At 38.8% G+C, this 27317-nt stretch overlaps 1 protein-coding gene across 2 annotated transcripts in view; it reads right to left on the reverse strand.

Annotated features, from left to right (window-relative positions):
* Positions 1-7936: 7936 nt before the first annotated feature.
* ZNF462 (zinc finger protein 462) overlaps positions 7937-27317 on the reverse strand; it is a 137537-nt gene continuing 118156 nt past the window's right edge. The window contains exons 10-13 of one of the 2 annotated variants that reach the window (XM_077249319.1): positions 24177-24400; positions 19606-19720; positions 14718-14829; positions 7937-10873 (exon numbers count right to left, since the gene is read on the reverse strand). In XM_077249319.1, the coding sequence (XP_077105434.1) occupies positions 10711-10873; positions 14718-14829; positions 19606-19720; positions 24177-24400 (614 nt within the window). In that variant the 3' untranslated portion in view covers positions 7937-10710. The remainder of the gene's footprint in view (positions 10874-14717; positions 14830-19605; positions 19721-24176; positions 24401-27317) is intronic. The other variant, XM_077249320.1, reaches the window with a different exon arrangement.

Here is a 27317-nt window from a genome sequence, read left to right on the forward strand (position 1 = left end):
GGATAACAGGACCTGTTAAAGTAGGGGTAGTCAAAGCTGTTCATAAGAAAATGATTGAAATGTACTGTGTGAATGAAGCAAGTGGTGGAGGGTGCTGTGCTCGTTGCAGCGTGTTAAAGACTGATGTGCTTGAACTGTCCAGTGAAGCTGAATTTGTTCAAACAAACCAGGTGTCCCCTGATGTGTGTGCATCTGGTCCTGGAATTGAAGATGCAAACAGTGGAGGCCTCTGGCCTACAAGTTAGTAAAATGCAATGTACACAGCACAACACTTATTGACTGGGAAACGATTTGTTTGTAAAGTGCAGCAGAAAGCCCATGGCTACCATCCTGGGCACCTTACAACCCTATAATTTTACCACAGCATATAGTCTTTTTGAGTAGGAGCCTATCAACATGGCACATCCACAAATGGCACTTTTTTTTTTTTAAACTCGTTTTATTGAAGGATTCCACAATATAAGATAACAAACATATGATATCATAGCATAGCAACAAAGTAATCCACATCTCAAAAAATTGGCATACATATGACAGAATACCTTCAATAATAAAATATATAAGCAAAAAAACAAATAATACATAACATTCACTATAATACATTTTACCAAGCACTGCACTTCCTAATCAACGGGCCTTCAACAAGTGTTTTAAATTCTCATCAAGTCAGGTTACTATAGACATTTGTTAGTAATCCCACATAGATCATCACATTCCCAACCTAGTATAGGTATACACATCAGGGGGGACTATACCGCGAGATTGAAGAGGCCATAGCGCCAGGGGTCAGGTGCGTCAACGGCGAGTCACACCACCTTTCCCAAATCTTCTGAAATTTCTGAGGACATCCTCTGTTTCTGTATAGTATGTTTTCATAAGGAATTATATCATTCACAAGCTTCTTCCATTGATTGAGGGAGATTTCCCTCCCATCCACCTCAATACTATCGCTTTCCTAGCCAAAAATACAGCCTCCCTAAGAAATATTCTATCATGATGGGCCCACATCTCTTCATCCACGGCCCCTAGATTACACAATTCCGGTCCAGATTCGATCGGTGTCCCCATTATCCTCTCCAATGTATCTACAACCTCACCCCAATATCTCCGTATAATCCTACAGTTCCAAATGAGGTGCCAGAAGTCAGCCCCGGATTCCCCACATCTGTGACAATTATCAGTCGCCCCTCTACCAAATTTATGTAGTCTACTTGGGGTCATGTAGGACTGGTGAAGAATATACAACTGTATTAATTTATTATTCGCAGCAGGTGATACCAACGTATGTGCTTCTAGGATTGATCATCAGTAATAGATGGAATTAAGTGTCTCCATTTACTCTCCACAGCAAGCTGAGTGGATGCGATTTTAGAGTTTAACAAAAATGTATAAAGGAAGGATATTACTCCTGTGGGTCCCTGGGTCGATAGTATTCCTATCAGAGGGTATTTAGATATTCTCATTCTAGGATACGGAAACTGGTACATTATGGCATGTCTTAGTTGCAAATATCTATAAAAATCTTTATGGGGAATTCCGAACCTGACATGGATTTTTTCAAACGATAATAGAATTTCATTGTCAAATAGCTGAGCGAGTGATGTTACTCCATTTTGCTTCCAGAAAACCGCATCCTGTAAATCCAGAAGATGCGGGAATTCGGGATTATCCCATATGTGAACTTCCCCAATTTGATCAGTAAGTTTCAGAATACGTTTACTTTCTTGACAAACCTGTATTGCTAGGTTATGTGCAAATAACAACCCCTGGGGTGGTCTATATGAACCCTCCAAGATTGCCCACGGAGTGTACCCACCCAAGAAATGTACGAGATGGGCTTCTGCATTATTACATTCACCCTGAGTTACCCAGTACTTTAAATAGCACAGCTGAACAGCCAGATAATACAAATATAAGTAAGGGACCGCATATCCATCCTGATTTTTAGGCCTCTGCAGGGATCCAATGCTTAATTTAGGTCTCAAAGGGCCCCATATAAACGCTGCCATCATGCTATGTATTTTCCTGAAGAAACTTTTAGGAATCATTAATGATGTGTGTTCCAACGTATATAAGCATTTAGGAAGAATTATCATTTTAATTAATCCAATTCTGCCCGCAACAGACAAGGGAAGTCTGGACCATATCCCAAACTTAATCTTTATCAGATCCTCCAAAGGGTATAAATTATCCCCAAGATCTCTCATTGGATTTTGATTGATAACAATGTCCAAATATTTAAATTTTTGTACCACCTTCAAACCTCATAACACGGGTTCAGTTATGTTATCTATTAATGGCATAATCACAGACTTACCCCAATTAATTTTAAGGCCAGATAGTTCCCCAAAATAATTAATAAGTTCGATTGCCCTTGGAAGAGACCGCTCCACTTTCTCCAGAAATAATACTAGATCATCAGCATATAGTCCCACCTTATCCACTCTAGAATTGATATTTATTCCTTCCACCATAGGGTCCTGTCTAATTGCAAGCGCAACTGGCTCAATTGCAAGGGCAAATAACATTGGGGACAGTGGGCAGCCCTGTCTGGTTCCCCTACCCAAGTCAAAAGAATATTAGCTCTAGGCTTATAATAAAGTAATTCAATCCACTTACAAAATTTGTCTGAGAAACCAAAGTTCAGAAGAACACGTTGCAGAAACTTCCACTCCATTGAATCGAAAGCCTTTGCGTTGTCGAGGGAGGCTATCGCCCACGGCTTCTCATATTTATGTCCTATCTGAGTTAAAACCTGCACTCTTCTAATATTAGAGGAGGTGGATCTCCCCGGCATGAAACCAGATTGATCTTCATGTATTATAGTTAGTATTACTGCTTAAAGTCTATTGGCTATCAGTTTAGACAGTATTTTATAGTCTGTGTTGAGAAGAGATATGGGGCGGTAAGAGCCACATTCCTCAGCAGGTTTATCTGGCTTTGGTATTACCACTATGGTGGCATCATAAAAGGATTGGGGGAGTGAATATCTCGTAAGCGCCTCAGACAGGGTTTGCATCAGAACCGGCCCTATCTGATCAAGATATCTTTTATATAGTTCTATGGGTATGCCATCAGGGCCCGGGGTTTTCCCATTACAGAGGGACATGGCTGCTTCCCGAATTTCCTCCAATGTAATATATCTAAAAAGGTCTGATCCTCATGAGAAAGTCTAGGGAATTCTATAAGATTCAAATATTCGTCTATCTCTTCCATGGTATGATTTAGTTGGGAACTGTATAATTCTCTAAAGTATTCCTCAAATCTGTTTGCAATTTGGTCAGATTTAAGCATTGGAGTTCCATTCACCACATTGATGGCAAGAAAGGACGGACGGGGACATTTGATTTTGTTGGACCATATATGCTAAAAATTTACTCGATTGATTTCCTAATTCAAAATATGTCTGTTTAGAGAAAAAGAGTTTTTCGCTGAGCCTTCTCTTGTAAAAGCGTCAGGTATTCCCTTCCCTTACTCAGCCATCGACACCGTGACTTATCAGATGGGTTATTGATATATTCATCTTCCAACAGTCTACATTCCTCTGCCAGTCTCTGTTCCCTAATACAGGACTCACTTTTAATATATGAGATTGTGGATCTGACACATCCCCTCAAATATGCTTTAAGAGTATCCCATACTATCAATTTATCAGGGAAGTCAGCATGATCTGTAATAAACATCTCTAATTGATCAACTATTCTGTCTTGCTCACCTATAAGGGATAGCCAAAATGGGTATATGCGGAATCTCTTGGGTTTATTGGGGCCGTCCAGGTGAAGGCTCATCACCAATGGAGCATGATCCGATACTGCCCTAGGAAGGTACTCAATCTCACGCAGGTCAGACAATACTGCATTGTTACCAAATGCATGGTCAATTCTGGACAGACAACGAACAGCTGGTGTATAACAGGAGAATCCCTTCTCAAGAGGATGTTGCTGTCTCCACGAATCAATCCAGCCCATTTCCTTTATAAAAGCCTCAAGTATACTAGTATCTTGGTTATTAAGCCTCAGGTTTGCCATACTCATTCTATCCAAATAGATGTTAAGTACCATATTGAAATCACCCATGCATATCATTTTAGCATCAGGATATTGCGATACAAAGATTGCAGCCTGATGAAGGACCTCCAACCTAGCCGGTGGCGGATTATAAATATTGAGCAATACATAAGGTCTCATATCTATAAATGCATAAGTAAAAATAAATCTACCCTCTGGGTCCCTTTTGACCATTTGAACCGACCATCGCAAAGACTTATGTACCATAATGGCTACCCCCCTAGAATAGGATGTATGTGTAGCGTGCCTCTGCCATTGTATCCAGGTTTTATTCATTCTAGATTTAGTATCTGGTGTTAGATGAGTCTCCTGAAGGCATATTATCTGCGCCTGTGTTTTACGTATTTGAGAGAATACCATATTCCTTTTCCTAGCAGTCCCTAATCCCCTGATGTTCCAAGAAAGAAGTTTAAGTGATGCCATGTAGGATTTACAGATATTTCCTTTCAAAATTAACATTCACTTTAAGAATAATCAGACCCAGTACATACAAATCATTTCCTGACAGTCGAATATAAGTGCAGTGCTGGTTATTAACAAAGTTTCCCAAAGAAATTAAAAAACATTGACCAGTAGCGATCATAAAAACACAACAAGAGATGCCTATGAATTTCTCTAAACTGTTTCAAATCAATCCGAACCACCAATAACAAAATTATCGGATATATTGCATACCATACAGCAGTTTCCTCACCTCAAGATAAAAACACCCCCCCCTCCCCAGATCCCCACTTTCCTTCCTCCATCTCCCTTTCCCACACCTGGAAGAATAATTGCAGAATCAATGGTCCAATCACCTAGTTTTAGCTAAACCCATAGGGTAACCAGGCTTTCAGACCAGGAAGAATGGCGCCAACGCCCCAGAAATGGGCGTCCCACCACTCCCCCTTACCGGAGTCTTATTAATTTCCCAGGGACAGGAGCCCAGATGGTTATATATACAGGATACTACCACAATTCTCATGGAAATCCCGTCAGTGAGGGGGGTAATATGAAAACATCAATTCAAACAGTAAACATTTTTTAAAACAGGGTGAACATTACCATGACCGAGCCCGGGTATGAATACAAATATTGACATAAATCAAAAGTAGCTGTATATCAGGCTCAAGTCAATATTCATTATAAGAAGCATCAAAATGGAAAAACGCATGAAAAAGGAGAAAAGCAGACTTTTATAACTGTAACAGTAATTATTATTACTAATTTTGACATCTTTCTCTCCTGGAGATCCATTCCTCTGCCTCCGTCGGGTTCTGAAAAAAAAACACCCTCTCACCATCTACCACTCTGAGCCTGGCAGGATACGCCATTGAATAAATCACATTGGAATTCTTCAGGTGTCTCTTAATTGAAGTAAACAAGGCTCTTCTTTTCTGTAAATCCGCCGAAAAATCTAGAAACAACATCACAGTAACACCTTCATCTTTAACAACCTGGGCCTTACGTGCCAATTGCAGGATATGGTCTCTGTCTTTCCAGTTTAGAAATTGGCCAGCAGGGGTCTAGGAGGAGCACTCGGAGGATTTGGTTTTCTAGGTACACGATGTGCACTCTCCACCGCAAAAGCAGCAGAAAAGGTGGCATTCGGAAAAAGCTTGCGGATCCATCTTTCCACAAAATCAATAGGGCTACTCCCCTCTGCCCTTTCGGGCAGTACAATTATACGGATATTGTTTCTCCTCAGTCTGTTCTCCAGGTCATCATTCTTTTGGACGCACAGCTACAGTTTTTGTTCTATCACTCTGATACGCTCAGGTAAAGGTGCTGTTTGGTCCTCCAGACTCGAAATTCTCTCCTCTGCATGACAGACTTTCTCGCCCAAATTTGACATATCATTACGGAGAAGACCCAGGTCAGTCTTGACCTCTTCAATTTTACCCGTTAAAGAAGCTGTACTGTCCTGAATAGCAACTAGCAATTGTGCGGAAACCTGTTTCAGAGTGGGTTCTGGAGCCATATCATCTGGTTCAAGATGGCTGCCGTCTCCTTGCTCCTCTCCTGCCACCAGCAGTCCAGTCTTCAGGGGGGAGGAACCGAGCCCAAGCGCGACTCCCAACTGTCCCTCGACCCCCGCACCGCTCACCGGAGGGCAACCGCAGGACAAGGCAATGCCTTCAGGCGGGAGGGACCTTGCAGCTGCTCAGCGCGCCCAGCACCTCTGCTGCCGCCACTCTACAGCTGCGCCACTCTCCGGAGCAGACGGAGTCTCCGCTCCTCCCCATCGACTCCTGGTGTATCCTCCGTCCCCACTGAGGCTGGAAACTGCCGTACAGTAAGGCAGTAGCTCAGTGAGATGGAAAATGGCTGGGAGAGCTCAGCAATGCACGTCCACTCTCCTCAGCATCCTGGCCACGCCCCCCCCACAAATGGCACTTTGCCCACTATTGCTTGCAGTAGAACTTTAAATCTGTCAGGTTGCGAGTGCATCTCCTGTGTACAGCTCTTTTCAGGTCATCCCACAGATTTTTTTATGATCCATTCCAAAAATTTGAACTTCTTGCAAAACCATTCTTTTTTTGATTTGGAGGTATGCTTAGGGTCATTTTCATGCTGAAAGGTAAATTTCTCTTCATCTTCAGCTTTTTAGCAGAGGATTGAGGGTTTTGATGCAAAATTCACTGGTATTTGGAATAGTTCATAATTAAATTCACCTTGTCAAAAACCTGGTTTCAGTTACAGAAAAACACCCCAAAAGCATAATACTGCCTCCACAATGCTTCACTGTGTGTATGGTGTTCTTTTGGTCATACGTAATGTTGGCATTATGCCAAACAGGCCTTTTGGAATCATGGACAAAAAGTTACATTTTGGTCTCATTTGACCATTTTCCCACATGCTTTTGGCAGACTTGATGGAGGTTGTGGCAAAGCATAGCTGGGCTTGGCTATTTTTTCTTTGTAAAAAAAAGCTTCGATCTTGTCACCCTATCCCACAGGTTAGAGTTCTTTTAGGCTTCTTGGCAGCCTCCCATATTAATTTTCTTCTTGTCTTATCATTAATTTCTGAAAAATGTCCAGTTCTAAGTAATATCACTGTTGTGTTACATTTAAGCCATTTCTTGATGACTATCTCCATAGTGTTCCATGGTATAGCTAATGCCTTTGAATTTTTTTGTACTCCTCTCCTGACTGATACATTTCAATGAGATCCCTTTGCTGTGCTGTAAGCAGTTTCTGGGCCATGGCCGAAAGTGTTGGCACCCTTGAAATTGTTCCAGAAAATGAAGTATTTATCCAACAAAATTATTGCAATTACACATGTTTTGTTATACAGATGTTTATTTCCTTTGTGTGTATTGGAACATGACAAGAAAACAGAGAAAAGGGGCAAATTAGACATCATTTCACAATAAAACAAAAAAGGACGGACAAAATTGTTGGCACCCTCAACTTAAAATTTAGTTCCACACCGTTTGAAATAAATAACTGGAATCAACAAGCTTCTTACACCTCTCAACTGGAATTGTGGATCACTCCTCTGTATTGATTAGCTACAGTGGTGATGCATGCTGTCAAAGTGACATCAGTTCTACAGCTAAAACAGCGAGACCCGAGTAGGGGGAAGTCAGTGCTGGACTAAAGGTGGGTGAGCACTTGCACTGTTTGCTATTTTAAAGCTTTGGGATCCACTTTCCTGAATGTGGAAAAACCCTTTATATAATCTGCTGTTAATGTCTTGCTTTCAGATAGAATATAAAATCTTCAGGGGTATTGTGGAGTCCATGGTTTGATGGGAAATAGCTGTTTTAGTGGCACAAAGAAGATGTACGCAATATTAGGCAAGTGGTTTTGATGTTCTGACTGATCTGCGTATACAAAGTATATGCTATAAATATTGAAGAAACTAAGACAAGAAAGAAAATGACAAATTGTTGAAAAGGATAATGGTCCCATTGTTTAATTAAGAGGTTAGCAAAGCAAACTGCAATGGATTACAATATTTACAGGTTACTTAAAAAATAAAGTAGTGATTAACATACATCACAACTCATTTTTGGTAACTTCTCCATTTGTACAACAGGTACAAGGAGTTTGAAAAAAGGCCAATTAGCATTTACAAGTTTCAGTGTTGAAAGAAAATTTCTCATACAATAACAAGTTGTTTGGAAATTGCTGCTTGAAATCAGAAACCCCTTATGGCACAGTAACATTTCTGAAAGTGCAGCCGGGAACTGGATGAGAAGAAGGACATAAATGGTGAAACAGTTTTCCCATGAAACTAAGGAAACTTCAAGTTACTTTGCAAAATGTCCAGTTGCGAGATAACCTTTGTTAGATACAAACAGCTTTAATAAGGCCCTGGCTTCCTCAATATAAAGTCATTCAGCCAAGGATCTCCCTTAAAGAAGCACTCCCAAGAAATTATTTATTAGCTTTACCTGCCTAAATTCTTGTATTGTGTGTTGTATAAGTGCAATAAAATACTTGTCAATCTCCGTTTTCACCAGTTTCCAGCGCTGCTCCGTTCCTCTTCTCACTCATGTGACTCAAATTTCGACTCGCCATATAACACTGGGGTATATATGTTAGCCGGAAGCTGCTTTTACAATGTGAGCCAATGGAAGGTTACGAGTATAAGCAACTTCTAGCTCACACATAAACCCTAGCGTGATCCGGCAAGATGGAATTTCAGTCATGTGAGTAAGAAGGGGACTGGAGCGGCACTGGAAGCTGAGGAAGACAGCAATAATTTTCTTGAACTTGCGCTACACAACACATAAATTTACACAAGTTTACCTAATAAAAACATTTTCTAAAGAATAGTGAGGTTGTCATGCATTCATGGCTGCTTTCTTCCAAACACAGTGCACATCTATCCACAGGTCATTTTTGGCATTGCAGCTATTCCAACTCATTGTAGAGGAGCAGTGCTGCAATACCAAATGTAACGCATGAACAAATTTGGAACTGTTTAAGGAAGAAACCTTTTTTTCCTCTTTATGCACAACCCCTTTAAGCCACAGTTAAATGAATAGTTTAGAAAGCAAGTGCAAAATAAAACTTTGTGGTCATTTAAGATTTTCAAAACTGTGCTAGAAAAATTGTAGAATCGGATTGATTGCTGCGATTAACACCACTTTTCATTCCGTCGTCAGACATATCTACAACGTTTTCAATTTTCCTACTAAGTACAATATTGTTGTGGTTCTCAAGTATAAATTGTTTATTTTGAAAGCTGGACAAAAAATGATGCACTATATATTCCATATATAATGATTTTATGCCAACTTTCCAAAACATTACATTTGTTTTACAAAGATCCAGCGGGGTAAACATGAAATGCTTACCGTTCACAGAGAAAGGAATGAGGTAGGGGATTATATTACAGCAACTCAAAAATGAGTTCCATGCTAACAGTTGGATGAACATTACTTAAATTGGAAGTATAACAATAATAATAATAATAATACATATATATATAAAAAAACAAAACTTCAAAAATTTCTAAGAAAAAGTGCAACATACTGTATATTACAAGGGAAAGAAATCTACATTTTACATAAAATCGATCATAAAGAAATTGTACGTATTGATGGGTCGTGTCGGGTAAGTTCAGAAATTTCATTTAACATGTATGTGCTGTATATATCTAGGGTTAGAAGACTTGTGTCACAGCAAATTATTTTTTGGTATCTTATCAGCAAGAACAAAACATTTATTCTTCAATAATTCTGGCTTTATCTCTAGAACATTAAAGGCCTAAAACAAAGGCTTGAAATGTACTAGACCATTTGAAAGAAATGTGTAGTAGCTTAAGTATCAGGGAAGCTTGTGTAAATGGCTACAAGTTCATAAAAACGCCATGTTACAGCACAAATTTCCATTGGTCATCTCAGAATTGTGCGGTTTTATTTATTAAAGTACTAAAAGGAAATGGCTCAGCAGGTCTGCGAAACAGTCAGCGTGAAAACGGACTGGAATAACCTACCATTTCCTACAAAAAAGGAAAATTGACAAACAGATTCCTAGTCATTTACTTTTTTTGTTATTTTTTTTCCATTTTATAATTTACATATATATATATTAAAAAAGTCACAGTATTTTAAGACAAAGCTCATGAAAAGAGTATCAAGAAACACATCTTGACTATTTGCAAGCATTCAGTTATTTTTGCTCTCCGTTCCCATTAGCCTCCTGGACATTCATCCGCGTGGAAAAGCAACCTGGGTAAATGCTGAGAATTCCCTTGAAACATTTTTTTCTCTTGAGGTACTAGGAATTTTGGTGACTACTGCAGTAAACTAGGAAAACTGTAACCCCATTGTCTTTAGAACTGTTGCAACAGTATAGAAAACTCGTATTAAAAAGATGTCCCAAAACAGTAAGATTTTCTTTGTCATTTCATATTAGTCATTCCTACAAGAAAGTCCTGTGCCAGAGTCTTGCATCACTTCGTCCTGTGTTAGTAACGTAAAAAAAAAAAAAAGTATGAACAAACAAGATGGGTAGTGATTTCTCCGTACTGGGTTCCTTCTTTAAATTAAAGAATGTTAACTATTTACAAACACCTGCAATAGTACCAGTGCTTGGCATAAAAACAAAAAGAAAAACAGAATTTTCAAGTCCTAAAAGCAGCTTTCTGGGTTCGGTAACAAATTGTTCAGTGTTTCAGCAAGTCCTAGTGACGTCTCCAGATGTAGTTATTCTTTTTTGGTCACCATAAAATTTTTAAAACATGAGGTTCTAGTTTGTTGGGAAGCATCTATTGTTCTTTCATCCACATGTTTCATGTTGCTATAGGTGTCCTCCATATTTTGGGGGGTTGATCTGATGTCCAGGCTTTCCTGGTTTCCACCAGCAGTTCTGGAAATAAAATCAAATAGCATAATAAGGCAAAAATAACAGATAAAATATGTTCACTGTAAGTCATAAAACAAGATATGGAGCTTTAAACATTCAGATATCATTTGCTACCAGACAATATAATGTTCCTGAGAATTATTTGTAAATGAGTGAGACGACTCATGTCTTCTAGAAATAAAAGAATTCCTGGAAACATATGCTAGATTACAAATACTGACAAGCGCCACCCTCACAGGTACGGTGACCCTTTCTATGAAGCGCTAGCACTTTGGATTGCTTGAATAAATAAACATCACTATTTTGTGAAAATTGTAGTGCGCAGTTCATTTTTTTCTGATCTTATTGATTGGGACCCAATTTGGGCACTCAGCTACCAGGAATGCTGTATATAAATATGTATATGTGTATATTACAACATGAATATGTCAGAGAATGTGTACACTGTACACTAGAGGATTTCAGGCAATTACTTCCTAAAGAGATGTGAGGCTTGTTCAGTTTACATTCTGATTGTTTTATTTTGATCATATTTTATGCAATCTTCAGTTTCTGACTGATAGCTCTTAGGCTTTGTTCACATCTTGTTTTTTTGTAACTGTTTTACATATACGCCAGAGAGTGGCATGCTACCAATCAACCACAATGACATCTATTTATTGGACACGTAATGACGTTTAAATAGCTTTTCATGACATTATTGTCTATGCATGATGGATGCCAGAGTTTAGGCACTAATTAGAGGCTTCGATCACCATAGGCTATGATAGCATCTGTTTGACGGATAAGTAATGAAAACCTATTAAAAGTCTCATGACTTCTATATTCAATGCACGCCTGTGACAGAAGCTATATAGATCCACCCTTTACCAGTAGAATTCCATGTTAACAAATGTTTACTATACAGTATATGTTTTTTACGGGATGGAATAGAGTACTACATTTTTTTACTGATGTATACCAACCGGACACAATCAGGTGAAAACTTTGGCTTTCATCAGACTAATGTACAAAAAATTGATGTGAACAGGGCCTCAACGGATAAAGTATAAAACCTGTCAGATGATGACTATGTCAGGACCAGTTTTAAGCTTCGAAATGTACAGTAAATGAATAAATGGATTCACAAAAAGCAGAAAAAGAACTTGCAAATGGTGAAACACAAAGTGGGTGATTCATTAAGGTATTTAAACCAGAATACTGGCAGAAAAAAACCTTATTAAATTGAAATATTGGGAACACTCAAGTTGGTCAAAAATATTGTGACATTTGGTGTTTAAATGCCAGTTTCAACCAGGTTCGCCAATATGGACGTAGTGTGGGTTGCATTGGGCATGGCTACTCCTGCCCATGAAAGTCAAGAACCATTACACCAGTTGTGTCATTTTCCTTACTCCAGAAATGTCCTCCAGTCCCTCACTGGTGAACATTTCTGGAGGCAGAGCACACCAATTAACAGAAGTGCCTAATTAATTAACCAGAATGTTTCTTTTAATGAATTAGGCACGAGCCCCTTCATTAAGTATAGCGTGCGCAACTCCAGACTTAATGAATCGGCCTTAAAGTATATTACAAATATGTAAAACCTTTCATTATTCAATTATTTTTTAAATAAAGGAAATGGATCAAATTATTGAATGAATATTTGGACATTTTAGAAATGTAGGCAATAGAGTAATTGCAAGCTTACGTTTGAAGAGTTCAATTAATGTGAGTTACAAAGTTGGATCCCGTAGCCAAATTGTATGAACTTATCATTAATCTTTTCTTAAATTCAATATTATTGTAATTGAATTATTGCATCTATTAGTAAAAATAATTCACCATCTGCTCCAAGGCATAATGATAGTGAATTTAGACTGTAAGTCATAATGGGGACAGTGATGACAATGTAAGCGCTATAGCAAGTAGAGGCTCAGACTCAGCTTCTTCGGTGGTCCTTTGAACCAGAAGAGGGTTCCACCTCCACTGGCTGCACTATATATGAAGTTGCTCATAGGCATTTGTGAGTGTCAATAGCTGTATAAGAAGTTAGGTGGTGCCACCCACCAGCTCCCATCTTCTAAAGAGCAGGGTGGCAGCTTTTTAACAAATTCACAGCTCTCAGCTTCCTCTGCTTTTGTCATTATTAAGTTGCTATTGTCCCCTTCACTCCTATTTTGCAATTACAACTGAGCTACCAAGCTGTTGTAACTCCATTCAAAAGCTTAGAAGTCAAGCTAGGGATTTAGGGGAGGCTGCACTGCATAGAAACATAGAGAAGAAGCTGGAGGTTAGGGTTTCACTGCTATCCTGGGTACCTTACACCATGTAAAATCACGTGGACACCATGTATACTGTATATTTATTCACCTTCATGTTCACAAGTGACATTTCAGCTCCATTACAATGTTGTATGTGTTTGAGATAGGCCAGGTAAAAGGAAGTTGAAATACCACATGTGAACATAAAGGTGAATAAATGTTCGTAGTTTGTAGTCAGGGGAATCACAGCATTGCCAGATGCCTCTGACAAGTTTTCTTAATGATCAAGCAGAAGGGGTTATGAAGAACAGTCCCTGATCATTGTGAATAGTAATGACCTGACAGTTCTCACTCTGCCTACCTGGCATTGATCTGCATGATCACTACAGGGAAGAAGAAGAAGCTGAATGTCATGTGAACATTACTTTCAGCTTCACATCACAAAGAGAACTCATGGCCGCAGATTTCTCTCCTAATTCCTGCCTGGCACTGATCTGTATGATTAGTGTAGGGCAGGAATAAAAGCTAAAAGCAATGTGCACTTTGGGTCCTGCTTCCTCTAAGGATAAATGACTAGTCCATGGGGAGTAAAACTACTGGATGAAATTACAAAAAAAAATCAATGATGCAACATAGTAGAAAAGGGGTACACGGCACTCCTGGTTGAGCGACTCTAGTGACTAAATAGGGTTCCAACCCGTAATCCAATAGTAGCAATAAACCTGACTCTCAGGATAGTTTGAACGTATAACAGATTTATTTGGCAATCCACAAGTTAACCTTTTCGATCTGTTTAGATATTCATCAGAACTAAAAGGCACCTTTCTACAGCAATTCGGATCACAATTGTCAGCGCTGCTCTGACAGTTCCCACACGGCAGTCAGTTCTGATGAATGTCTAAACAGACCAAAACGTTAATTTGTGGATTGCCAAATAAATCGGTTATACGTTCAAACTATCCTGAGTGCCAGGTTTATTGCTATTGATGTAACATAGTAGTCACCACCTGTTCTGTTATTTTGTTTGTCTAGGTTAACATCATAATTTCCACTTTTCTGTCTTGTTATAGTGACAGAAGGAAAGTAAATCACGGCACTGCCTCATCCGACAATGTCATTTTGCTGAATGTAAAAACCTTAGATGTAGCTGGCGCAATGTAGCCTACAAAGCACCTAAAAGTAATAACCATTGCATATTTTCAGCCAGTCACATTCTGCTCCCATTTAGAATGAGATTTATGGATTTATTAAATACCTGCATAACATAGAAAACAAGCTTAATTTAGGGATATTGGGAGCTGCTTGATGTAGATCAATGATAAATCAAAGCTAAATCTAAATGGGCATTCTGAATAGATAGAACGTAGGCCCTCAGAATCACTGTCACTGGTGGGCCCTATGCATCCCAGTCTGACACTGAGTAAGCATAATAAATGAACCTTGAGTAACAGCCTAAATTTATGTTGACATGCATAAATAAAATCTGGCGTGATCAGACAATTAAAGCTACAACGCGTCACAAATGTGACCTGCAGTAATTCATTGTCCATCATGTGTATGTGTTTATTGTGTAGATGTGTGACAAGTCCTAATATCTGACTTACATGCCGTGTCTTAAAACATGCCGTTCCCATTCAGTGTTAAGCGTAAATGTCCTCCCACAGAATTCACATGGAAAGCGCTTTTCCTGAACAGTAGTCTTGATGTCAGACAATTCTGCAGGAGTGACAGAATAAAAAACATTCATCACATTTTTTAGCTGGTATTTGTGAGCTATAGCCTCAAGCATTATATTACTATTATTTATTGATATTGTTATGATAACTAAATGTGATGCTGTGACCCAGTTCTTCTGGCCTGTAATTATAGTTGATCAGTCACATGGGACTCATGGTAATAGACAGGAGGAGTCTATAGTTTTAAATATGGTGAACTGGGACATTACTTTGCCATTATACTTGTTATTACCTCGTATAACGACCTGTTCAATGTAGTGACCGTTCTGTTTATTTCTCATATCACATGTCCAATGTCTTCACCCTTCTGTTTATTTCTCATATAATTACATGTCCAATTTAGTCACCATTCTGTTTATTTCTCATATGGCGACCTGTCCAATGTAGTAACCACTCTGTTTATTTCTCATATAATGACGTGTCCAATGTAGTCACCACTCTGTTTATTTCTCATATAATGACGTGTCCAATGTAGTCACCACTCTGTTTATTTCTCATATAATGATGTGTCCAATGTAGTCACCACTCTGTTTATTTCTCATATAATGACGTGTCCAATGTAGTCACCACTCTGTTTATTTCTCATATAATGACGTGTCCAATGTAGTCACCACTCTGTTTATTTCTCATATAATGACGTGTCCAATGTAGTCACCACTCTGTTTATTTCTCATATAATGACGTGTCCAATGTAGTCACCACTCTGTTTATTTCTCATATAATGACGTGTCCAATGTAGTCACCATTCTGTTTATTTCTCATATAATGACGTGTCCAATGTAGTCACCACTCTGTTTATTTCTCATATAATGACCTGTCCAATGTAGTCACCACTCTGTTTATTTCTCATATAATGACGTGTCCAATGTAGTCACCATTCTGTTTATTTCTCATATAATGACCTTCCAATGTAGTCACCATTCTGTTTATTTCTCATATAATGACCGGTCCAATGTAGTCACCACTCTGTTTATTTCTCATATAATGACCGGTCCAATGTAGTCACCACTCTGTTTATTTCTCATATAATGACCTGTCCAATGTAGTCACCACTCTGTTTATTTCTCATATAATGACGTGTCCAATGTAGTCACCACTCTGTTTATTTCTCATATAATGACGTGTCCAATGTAGTCACCACTCTGTTTATTTCTCATATAATGACCTGTCCAATGTAGTCACCACTCTGTTTATTTCTCATATAATGACGTGTCCAATGTAGTCACCACTCTGTTTATTTCTCATATAATGACCTTCCAATGTAGTCACCATTCTGTTTATTTCTCATATAATGACCGGTCCAATGTAGTCACCACTCTGTTTATTTCTCATATAATGACCTGTCCAATGTAGTCACCACTCTGTTTATTTCTCATATAATGACGTGTCCAATGTAGTCACCATTCTGTTTATTTCTCATATAATGACCTTCCAATGTAGTCACCATTCTGTTTATTTCTCATATGACGGACTGTCCAATGTAGTCACCATTCTGTTTATTTCCCATATAATGACGTGTCCAATGTAGTCACCATTCTGTTTATTTCTCACATAATTACCTGTCCAATATAAGAAACCATTCTGTTTATTTCTCATATAATGACCTGTCCAATGTAGTCACCATTCTATTTCTCATATAATGACATGTCCAATGTAGTCACCATTCTGTTTATTTCTCATATGACGACCTGTCCAATGTAGTCACCATTCTGTTTATTTCTCATATAATGACCTGTCCAATGTAGTCACCATTCTGTTTATTTCTCATATAATGACCTGTCCAATGTAGTCACCATTCTGTTTATTTCTCATATGACGACCTGTCCAATGTAGTCACCATTCTGTTTATTTCTCATATAATGACCTGTCCAATGTAGTCACCATTCTGTTTATTTCTCATATAATGACCTGTCCAATGTAGTCACCATTCTATTTCTCATATAATGACCGGTCCAATGTAGTCACCATTCTGTTTTTTTCTCATATAATGACCGGTCCAATGTAGTCACCATTCTGTTTATTTCTCATATAATGACCGGTCCAATGTAGTCACCACTCTGTTTATTTCTCATATAATGACATGTCCAATGTAGTCACCACTCTGTTTATTTCTCATATAATGACCTGTCCAATGTAGTCACCATTCTATTTCTCATATAATGACCTGTCCAATGTAGTCACCATTCTATTTCTCATATAATGACCTGTCCAATGTAGTCACCATTCTGTTTATACATTTGAGAAACCTATATTTCTTTTCCCACTGTTGATGCCAACATGTCAGAAACATGTCTAGCATACAAGACGAAGGTTAAAATGGGTTCCCTAGTACAGTTACAAAGAATAGAGCTGGTCAAAGAAAGTGCACAATAAAGGTCAGTTGTTCTGACAATTTCACAGCACAGACTAACTCGCTTGTTTTGTACAAGTTTTATGTATGAATAAAGCACACACCGAGCTTCACATGAAGGAATTCCGGCCATGTCATATTGTTGAGTGCATTTATTATATTGCCCTACTAAATCTCTGATTCTTCATACTATTTTGCTTGATAATTGTGCCTAAATAATGAGCTACAGTATGGCTAATATGTACTATTTTATTATATATAATTTTACTAAACTTTAATAGAACCTGTTTTCAAATTATTGCGGTACTATGGTCGTAGGTAGAGTATATTGAAAGCTCTTATGGGCAGGGATCCATCTTTGTTTTGAATATATGTCATTTTACTTGTTTTCTAACTTTTATTTAGCTACAATAATAGTCCTAAATAAAGAATATTATTATAGTGCTCAAAACCAAATCATGCCCTTGTACAAACATGTAAGGACAGCTGTCAAGCAGCTCGTTTACTTACAAGAAGTAGAACTTGCAGGCTGACTTCTGGCAAGATTTACACTCCAAAACACTGCACCCAATAATGCAAACATACAGTATATCACTGGGCTCTGGCTTTATTCTATGCAGCTCTCAGATGGAGCAGCAGAGATGACCTGACGGATCTACTTTAACCCTTTTAAGTATATGCCATTTTGTTTTTGTGCTTTTGTTTTTTCCACCCTTTCTTCAAAGGGGCATAACTGTATTATTTTTCCGTCGTTATTGTTTTTTATGGGACGAGATGTCGTTAGGAATTACACTATTTGCTGTGCCATATAACGTACTGGGAAATGGGAAAAAATCCAAGTTGGATGAAATGTCAAAAACATGGAATTCTGACATTATTTATTACGTTTCATTTTTATAGCATTTTTACATTCCGCAGGTCAGTACAATGATGAGAACACCAAACTTATACAGTTTTGTTATATTTCACTGTTCCCTAAAAAAATTCAGAATTTTGTAAAAATAATTTGGTTTATGTCACCTTGTGTAATTTCTTGAAACAGATAACTTTTTAATTTTCTATCAATGAACTTGTATGGGGGCTAGTTTTTGGCGTGACAAACTACACTTTTTATTAATACTATTTTTGGGAAAATATGTTAATATGTTTTGATTGCTTTTTATTGCTATTTTTTGGGAGTTGCTGAGTCCAACAAACAGCAATTCTATTTTTGTTTCTTTACGTTCTTTACATTACAGGTTGAACAACTTTGTATTTTGATAGATTGGCCTTTGTGGACATTATACCAAATATGCTTTTTAATTTATGTTTGGATTTTTAAAAGGGATAATTTATTCTTTTATTTGTTTTTTTTAAATTTCATTAATATATATTTGTTTAACTACTCTTTATATGTTTCTTTACCCCTACCGCGAGACTTGAACTTGAGATCATCTATAGCTTGTACTACATATTGTAATACTTTTTCATTTCATTATGTACAGTACGTATGTCAAAACTAATTTCCTTGAAGTGATTAAATAGCAGTGTTCAGAGCTAGCTCCAATCGCTACTGCTAGAAGAAGGTTATAACACAGTCAACATCTGCCTTGTATGGAGTAGCCTCAGCTCTTGAGATGCACTCCATACACCAGCTCCATGTACTTCAAGAGGAGGATAAATAACGTCTGTAGCCAAAATAATTTCAATAACTAGAGGAAAACAGGTAGCCACATTTTTAGATCAAACAACAACCAGGACAAACTACAAGGAGCACAAAAGGTAAAAGACCTGATTCATTAAGACTGGCATTGCACATGACAGTCTTAATGAAAAGGAACGGAGGAATAAGAGGAGACTGATCCATTAAGTGGCATTGGTGGTCGAGTAAGATTCCTGGCATAATGTACACCACGTCTCATAATGGATTAGGGAGTAGGGCATTGCAACTCTCCTGTCCTTCAGAACTGGCATGAAAACGCCAAAAATTTAAACTTTTTGTGCAACTTTGTAATGTGCAAAAATGTTGCAAATTTTCAAGGTGATTTACATAGTAAGCAATTAGATGTATCAACCTCAAGCCCTTATTTAATGCAAGTAGTGTTTCTGCCGAACCAATTATTGCTGATAGGAGGTTAAAGGAGTTTCTTGTCAGCTGATTTCTTTGGCTGCACTCCACCAAGCCAACAGCTCTAGCAAGGCAGTCATTTCATTGTGGCTATTTAGTTGAAGAACATTAAAATACAAGAACAGCTCAAGTCAGAAGCAGCCTCTTTATAGAGCAGCCCTATAGTTGTGGCTCTTAAAGGGAGGTTCAAGCAGGCCTATGAGCAGGAAATGTCATGATGAGACAACCCATTTAACTTGATCTGCAAGCTTCCTAAGAATACAGTTAACACTGCTGCGTGTAGGTAAACAGCCACCAACCTCCATTCTTGTTTGCGCTTTCTTCTTCATCACTGCTTGAAGTCTCAGTTTTATCTTTCATCTGCTCCAGTTGATCCAAATTTACTAATCCAACAAGCTCAAAATTACGGCACACCTGTAATCCAAAGACCAACATGAGAATATCAAATCATGCGCCACCCAGTCAGGACAGTCATTGTACAATGAAAGGTTTTGCAGATTGCTAACATACTTGGTGATTCAACTTCTTGCCATTCGTAACATCTTTCTCTGAGTAAAAACATTTTAGCTGAAAGCAATCAGGTCAGTTTTCTAGCCTTTGAGCGTAGGTAGGAATGTTTCCATTCACTTAAAGCAAAATGAAATCTTTAAATCGTGAGACACAAAGTAGAAAGATTGGAATTTTGTGATACTTTTTAATATAACGGATTTATTATTTATAACAGTGATAGTCTCCCCAAGCCGTGCTGCACCCTTAACAAAGGCAATATTTACAAATTGGAATTGGTCTCACAGACCATGTTATATCATGGTTTTACTACCATAGGCAGTCGCTGACATTTAAATAAATGAGAGATGATTAGAGGCCCTTTTGATGGGGCATGGCCACGTTTCCTGCAGGTCTCTGCAGTGTGTCTTACATGTCTACCTACACTACTGTTCAAAAGTTTAGGGTCACTTAGAAATGTCCTTATTTTTGAAAGAAAAGTAATTTTTTTTCCTATGAAGCTAACATTAAATGATTCAGAAATACACTCTATACATTGTTAATGTGGTAAGTGACTATTCTAGCTGCAGACTTCTGGTTTGTAATGCAATATCTTCATAGGTATACAGAGGCCCATTTCCAACAACCATCACTCCAGTGTTCTTATGGTACTTTGTGTTTGTTAACTGTGTAAGAAAGCTAATGGATGGTTAGAATACCCTTGAAAACCCTTGTGCAAGTATGTTAGCACAGCTGAAAACAGTTTGGCTGATTAGAGAACCTATAAACCTGATCTTCCTTAGAGCTAGTTGAGAATCTGGAGCATTACATTTGTTGGTTCCATTAAACTCTCAAAATGGCCAGTAAAAAAGAACTTTCATGTGAAACTCGACAGTCTATTCTTGTTAGAAATGAAGACTATTCCATGCAATAAATTGCCAAGAAACTAAAGATTTCCTACAACGGTGTGTATTGCTCCCTTCAGAGGAGAGCACAAATGGGCTCTAACTAGAGGAGAAAGAAAAGTGGGAGGCCCCGCTGCACAACTGAGCAACAAAACAAGTACATTAGTGTCTGTAGTTTGAGAAATCGATGCCTCACAGGTCCTCAACTGCCTGCTTCATTAAATAGTACACGCAAAATATAAGTGTCAACATCTACAGTGAAGAGGCGACTCCGGGATGCTGGCCTTCAGGGCAGAGTGGCAAAGAAAAAGCCATATCTGAGACTGGCTAATAAAAGGAAAAGATTAATATGGGCAAAAAAACAGATATTGGACAGAAAGACGGAAGATTGGAAAAAGTGTTATGGACAAACGAATCGAAGTTTGAGGTGTTTGGATCACACAGAAGAACATTTGTGAGATGGAAAACAACTGCAAAGATGCTGGAAGAATGTTTGACGCCATCTGTCAAGCATGGTGAAGGTAATGTGATGGTCTGGGGTTGCTTTGGTGCTGGTAAAGTGGGAGATCTGTACAAGGTAAAAGGGATATTGAATAAGGAAGGCTATCACTCCATTTTGCAACACCATGCCATACCCTGTGGACAGCGCTTGATTGGAGCCAATTTCATCCTAGAACAAGACAATGACCCAAAGCACACCTCCATATTATGCAAGAACTATTTAGGGAAGAAGCAGGCAGCTGGTTTTCTATCTGTAATGGAGTGGTCAGCGCAGTCACCAGATCTCAACCCCATTGAGCTGTTGTGAGAGCAGCTTGACCGAATGGTGCGCAACAAGTGCCCATCAAGCCAAACCAACTTGTGGGAGGGGCTTCTGGAAGCATGGGGTGAAATTTCTCCAGATTACCTCAGCAAATTAACTGCCAGAATGCCAAAGGTCTGCAATGCTGTAATTGCCGCAAAGGGAGCATTCTTTGACAAAAGCAAAGTTTGAAGGAGAAAATTATTATTCCAAATAAAGCACTTTTCACTTTTTCCCCTCTTAAAGGGGATATCTTGGACTCTGTGAAAAACACCTACCTACCTGCCTGTTGGGCCAGATGCCATTCTTCGCGGGCATGGAGCAGTGACCGACCGCTCCTGCTGGCGATTTAGCTGCCGCTGCTGAAGTCACATTGACAGAGGGATGGCTTCTTTTGCGCTCCACTCTGTTGACTGCCAAAGTCATTCTGATTGACATCTGAATCCCCACTGCCTAACTGGGGGAGCCAGCTGTCAATCAGAATGACGTCAGAAGTCCTGCATCATCGCCATAGGACAGAAAAGAATCTGCCAGCCTGTCAACGTGACATCAGCTTAATCGCTAGGAGGAGTGGTCGGTGACCACTCTGTGTCGGCGAAGAATAGTGCCGGGCACAACAGGCAGGTAAGTAGAAACTATCTGCCTGTTAGTGCTTAGGGACATTTTTTGCTTTTCACAAAATCTTGGATATCCTTTTTAAGTAGGTGAGACAACCCCTTAAAGTAACACTCAAAGGTGAAAAAAACCATTAACACTCACAAATATATACCTCTGCTCTGTGAGTCTAGACATATTATATTGTGGCCCCAGATACAGCACCATTTTCCTAGTGACAAATTCCCATAAGAAAAATTACTTCTTCCTAGATAATGGGATTTTCTTGGACATGTTTATACAATGGTTTTCCTTGTTCTTATTGGAATATGAACATTTTAGATTCAGGCTAAAGGCAACAAAACCACGAAAAGTCACATATAAAAACAAGGAGTAAAGAAACACTCTGATAACAGCTTTACACCCCCTTGGCATTTTCCTAAGCAGGTTCTTCAGGTAGTCACCTAGAATGGTTTCCAAGAACTGGTATGCCTTGTTAAGAGTTTATTTGTATACTGGTGTTCAGAAATAGTGAGGAAGTGTTGGTACATACAGTGCTGAGCCCTATTTCACAACTGTAGTCAGCCAGAATATGGCAAGAACTACTTAAAAGTAACGAGAAATGACAGTCCATCATTACTTTCAGTTATGAATATCTGTCAATCTGAAAAATTGCTAGAAACTTGAAGGGATCCTCAAGTGGAGTCATGAAAACTATCAATTGCTAAAATGAGACTGGATTCCATGAGAACAATTGCAGTGTGGGAAATCAGGATCCATTTTCTGCTCTAAATCTATCACGAAGCACTTTTGCACAGAAAATTTCCCCCACACATTCCAAGTCCATGAGATTCTAAATCAAACCAGACACTTAGACACAACTATCTCTGAATCCCACAAAACAGTTTCTTGCTTGTTGGCATAAAGCCCTTTATACCAGGGGTGTATAAAAACCCACCTGCATTTCATTAAAATGGATTCTTATGCTGGAACACTACGTGTGTGCTTGAACTGTATTGATTCTCTGAGCTCGTTCATCACACCTCTAATTTGGATTTGCACATCAACTCTGGTGAGCCCATTGTGCCCACAACAGGAAGGGAAGACCAAGAATTACATCTGCTGCAAAGGATAAGTTCATCAGAGTTATCAGCCTCAGAAACCAAAATTTATCAGCACCTCAGACTGAACAGCACTCATAATTGATACACAGACATCAAGTAGGAGACAAATCTCAACACCTACTGTCCAGAGGAGACCGTGAGAAGCAGCCCTTTATATTCAAATTGCTGTAAAGAAGCCACTACTGAGGACTGCAATCAAGAACAAGAGCAACAGACTTGTTTGGGCCACATGACACAAAGAATGAACATTACAGAAGTGGAAATGTGCAGTGTCAAAATGTGAGATTTTCGGTACCAACTGCCATGTCATATGTAAGAAGCTCAAAAGGTAAGTGGATTTTTTTTATGTGTGTGTTTCCTACACATGGAAGATAAGGGTTGATGATTTGGGGGTGTTTTTAACAGTTGATTTATTTTAAATCTAAGGCACACTTACCCAGCACAGATTCCACAATGGGCTATGTAACTAAAGAAGAAAAATGGAGTGTTGTGCCAGAAAACATGGCCTCCACTGTAGCTCAAACCAATTGTGAAGGTTTCAAACGAATTGGACAGCAGTTTGAAGCCAGTAAGCGCTCAGCACCTCTGGGAACTCCTTCAAGACTGTTGGAAAGTCATTCCAGATGATTACCTGATAAAACTGTTAAAAGAATGGCTAGGGTGTGCAAAGCTGTCAAAGGAGGTACTTTGAGGAATCTAAAATTTTAAGACATATTTTGGTTTATTTCACAAGTGTTTTTTACTCCTTGTCTTCATATGTGTTCCTGTGAGTTTTGTTTCCTTCAATCTAAATTGTATTATTGTGTAATCATTTTACACAATAACTTACTTTTTCCATATGAAGTCATTTGTAAATCTATATTTTTAAATTGCAGAATTTTCTTTAGAAAAGGGAAACGTTACCTCATAATTTATTAAAAAAGTGAATGTACAATGTAGAAAAGTAGGTTAGCTCCTACCTTATGCTCCTCTCTTAGATGGCTATCTAGTTCTTCAGTTAGCTTGGTTTGGTAGTAGCACAGCTGACACTTGTAGGGCTTCAGCTCATTATGCTTTTCTATGTGCTGTTGCAGGCTGTCATCACTCGAGCAGGTAAAAGTGCATTTATCACACCGAAACACAACTCCCTGCAGTTGCTTTGATAACTTGGAACGACAAACTTCTATAGGAACGACTCTCTCTTCTGCAATGAAGACATAAAGAAGACACTGAAGCAATGTACAAAACAATGACACATCAATATTCATGCCAGTTCTATTGTATGTGGACAATGCTTCCCATTCCGACAATAACTGTTACAGTGACTAAATATTTTGTGCTGTAGTGTGTATCAATTATGTCATTGTTCGGGTACCCGCAAACAAAAAGGTGGCTAAAACAACAAGAAACCTGAGGCTAGAGTAGATCTGCTGGGAAGGTTCTACTAAAACAACAGCCTTTCTGTTGAGTAGTTTGGTGGCACTATTTATAGTTAAAAGCTATGCTGCCAATAGAAGTGTATGACCGTCCCCATATGGAGGTATTTTTCGGTTAGTCAGGCTTTTTTTATGAGATTTCATATGTGTGGAGATATTCGCCAACATCAAAGCAATCCGGAGATGCCACTTTTATGCAAAACTGGATTTATGGTAAGGGTATTATGATTACTTGACTCATTTGACAATGTAATGGCTGATTATGTGGGCTTTCTGCCATGAACAGAGGGGTCAGAGGAACTTAAAAGGGATATTCACATCTCCAAGATCCTATCCCACTACGTAGTACTTATAATAATAATATTAGCAAATACCTGTGTAGTATAGTTCTTCTGATTCGCTATGTCACTTACCCCACGTGCAGGGCATTGCAGTAGCTTAGATATCAATGGTTACGACCACTCATATAGTGACAGTTAGCTGCTAGTGGTCATAACCATGGATACCAAGCCACTGCAATGACCTGCACATGGGGTAAGCGACATAGCGAATCAGGAGAACTATACTACATTCCTAATTGGAGGTATTTGCTTATATTATTATTATTATTACACCTATTAAATATTGGGATAGGACCTTGGAGATGGGAATACCCCTTAAAGACTGCTGTATACGTCAGTAAAGAGATTTAGTAAATGGGAGGACAATGCAAAATGTGCAGAAGCTCCCAATGGTTGTATATTACATCCCTAATACCATCATATGTGAAGAGACCTGTGTGAACTTCAGGATCTAGTTGGAATACTACCTATAAAATAACATGGCTTATAGGCTGAATTCACAGTGCAGAGTTTATACTATTATACTGTAAGCTGTATGACGGTTTTACTTGCAGCACTTACTGCAGGCACATTGTGTATTTAGTGTCAGTTTGGTGTATTTGTTGGTGTATAAGCCCACGGACCTCTATTCTCATGATGGAGGCCAGAAAAGTGCCTCTTTTGCCTGTGATGGACTAGCATACGCCAGTATAATGTATTACTCTATTATGTAGAATAGCCTAATGCTGAACTATTCCATTCGGAGACATCCCCTAAAAACGCAGTCTACACTGTACACATATGTTTAGCCTATGGGCGACGTATGCCACTGATTGCCTATGTAGTTACATTTGTAGGGGAAATACACTGATAAAACCTCTCAACATTCCTCAGACCTACACTGCTGTATGAAAAGACACTTAGAGGGGTTGTCCACTACAACTCCTTTGAAATCACTAGGTTTCCCCCCCTTATTAAATAATAGCACCTATACTCACCTCCGCTGCCGGCATCGTTCCAGTTGTGTCAGCACTTGCTCTCCCAACGTGATCTCCCAGCGGCCACTTCACTTTCCCCTCCTTTGGACGTAACTGACATCCAGAGGGAGTGAGAGTTGTGGTTGCTCTGTCACTTCCTCCAGATGTCTGATTTGTCCAAAGTAGGGGAGAATGAAGTGGCCACTGACTGGCCGCTGGGATCACGTTACATAACAATGACACACAAGTCCCAGGTGATCCAGTGCCGCCACTGCTGGTACGGCACCAGCACCAGATGTGAGTATGGGTGTTATTATATTATAAGTGGGAACATTTTGATAATGAAGGGGTTTTCTGAAAAGTGAACAACCCCTTTAAGCAAGCCATACACATTAGATTAACATTGGCTGAAACTGTTGATATTGATGGATAGTCTAATGTGCTTGGGGGCCCCAGATTGGTGCTTGTCGGGGGAGTTGAGGATGAGGCAAGTCCAATTTTGCCACCAACAGAGATGTGCGGCAGTGGCTCTCCCCTAGAGAACAGATTTGAACGTTCCTGTGTATGGGACAGTTGGCCTCGATAGCTGCCAGACAACCGGTCGTTCGTCCGATAGCCACCTAAGTTGTATGGTGGACTTTAGAGCTATAATATTACATCTGCGAAACATACCTCATGTAAACTGTGTATTTGGTGCAAACTATCATTTATACACTAGCTAGAAAGAGGCAGGTGTATGAACTAAAAGTTAAGCTGTCTTTGTCGACCATAACAGCCAATCAGCACACAGTTTAATTGTTCCTTTTTTTTTTTGCAGCATTTATGTATGTACAAGCCATAGTAAAAGGTCAGGCTAGTTCAAATAAGTCTCACCCACTCCCAGAAACAAATGAAATTTGCTGGGTTATAAATATGAATTCAATGTATATATTTAGATACACACCTAAAAAAGAGGAAGCTACATCTAACAGACATTTCCTCTGAAGAGACTGCTGCAGGGTAAATGTTGTTCTGTATGCTGGTAAGCAAATAAATGTCCAAGCATGTAAAATAAGTTTAAGTACAAAGAAAGAAAAAAAGCCAGCTCACCGATATATGCAAGAAGCATGGAACTTCGTCCTGACTCGACGTGATGCAAATCCAAGTAAAAGAGAAAAATGTTCCAGCTTCTTTGATAAAATGTAAAACTTTAATCCATCATATAAAATAGTAGAGGACACACTCCTGGGACAATGCCATATCACAAGTGAAGAAAGCTACGCGTTTCGACCATACGGTCTTTGTCACAGCTGTGACAAAGACCGTATGGTCGAAACGCGTAGCTTTCTTCACTTGTGATATGGCATTGTCCCAGGAGTGTGTCCTCTACTATTTTATATGATGGATTA

Source organism: Ranitomeya variabilis, chromosome 1 (genome assembly GCF_051348905.1).
Source record: "Ranitomeya variabilis isolate aRanVar5 chromosome 1, aRanVar5.hap1, whole genome shotgun sequence".
In the NCBI taxonomy this organism is placed as follows: domain Eukaryota; kingdom Metazoa; phylum Chordata; class Amphibia; order Anura; family Dendrobatidae; genus Ranitomeya; species Ranitomeya variabilis.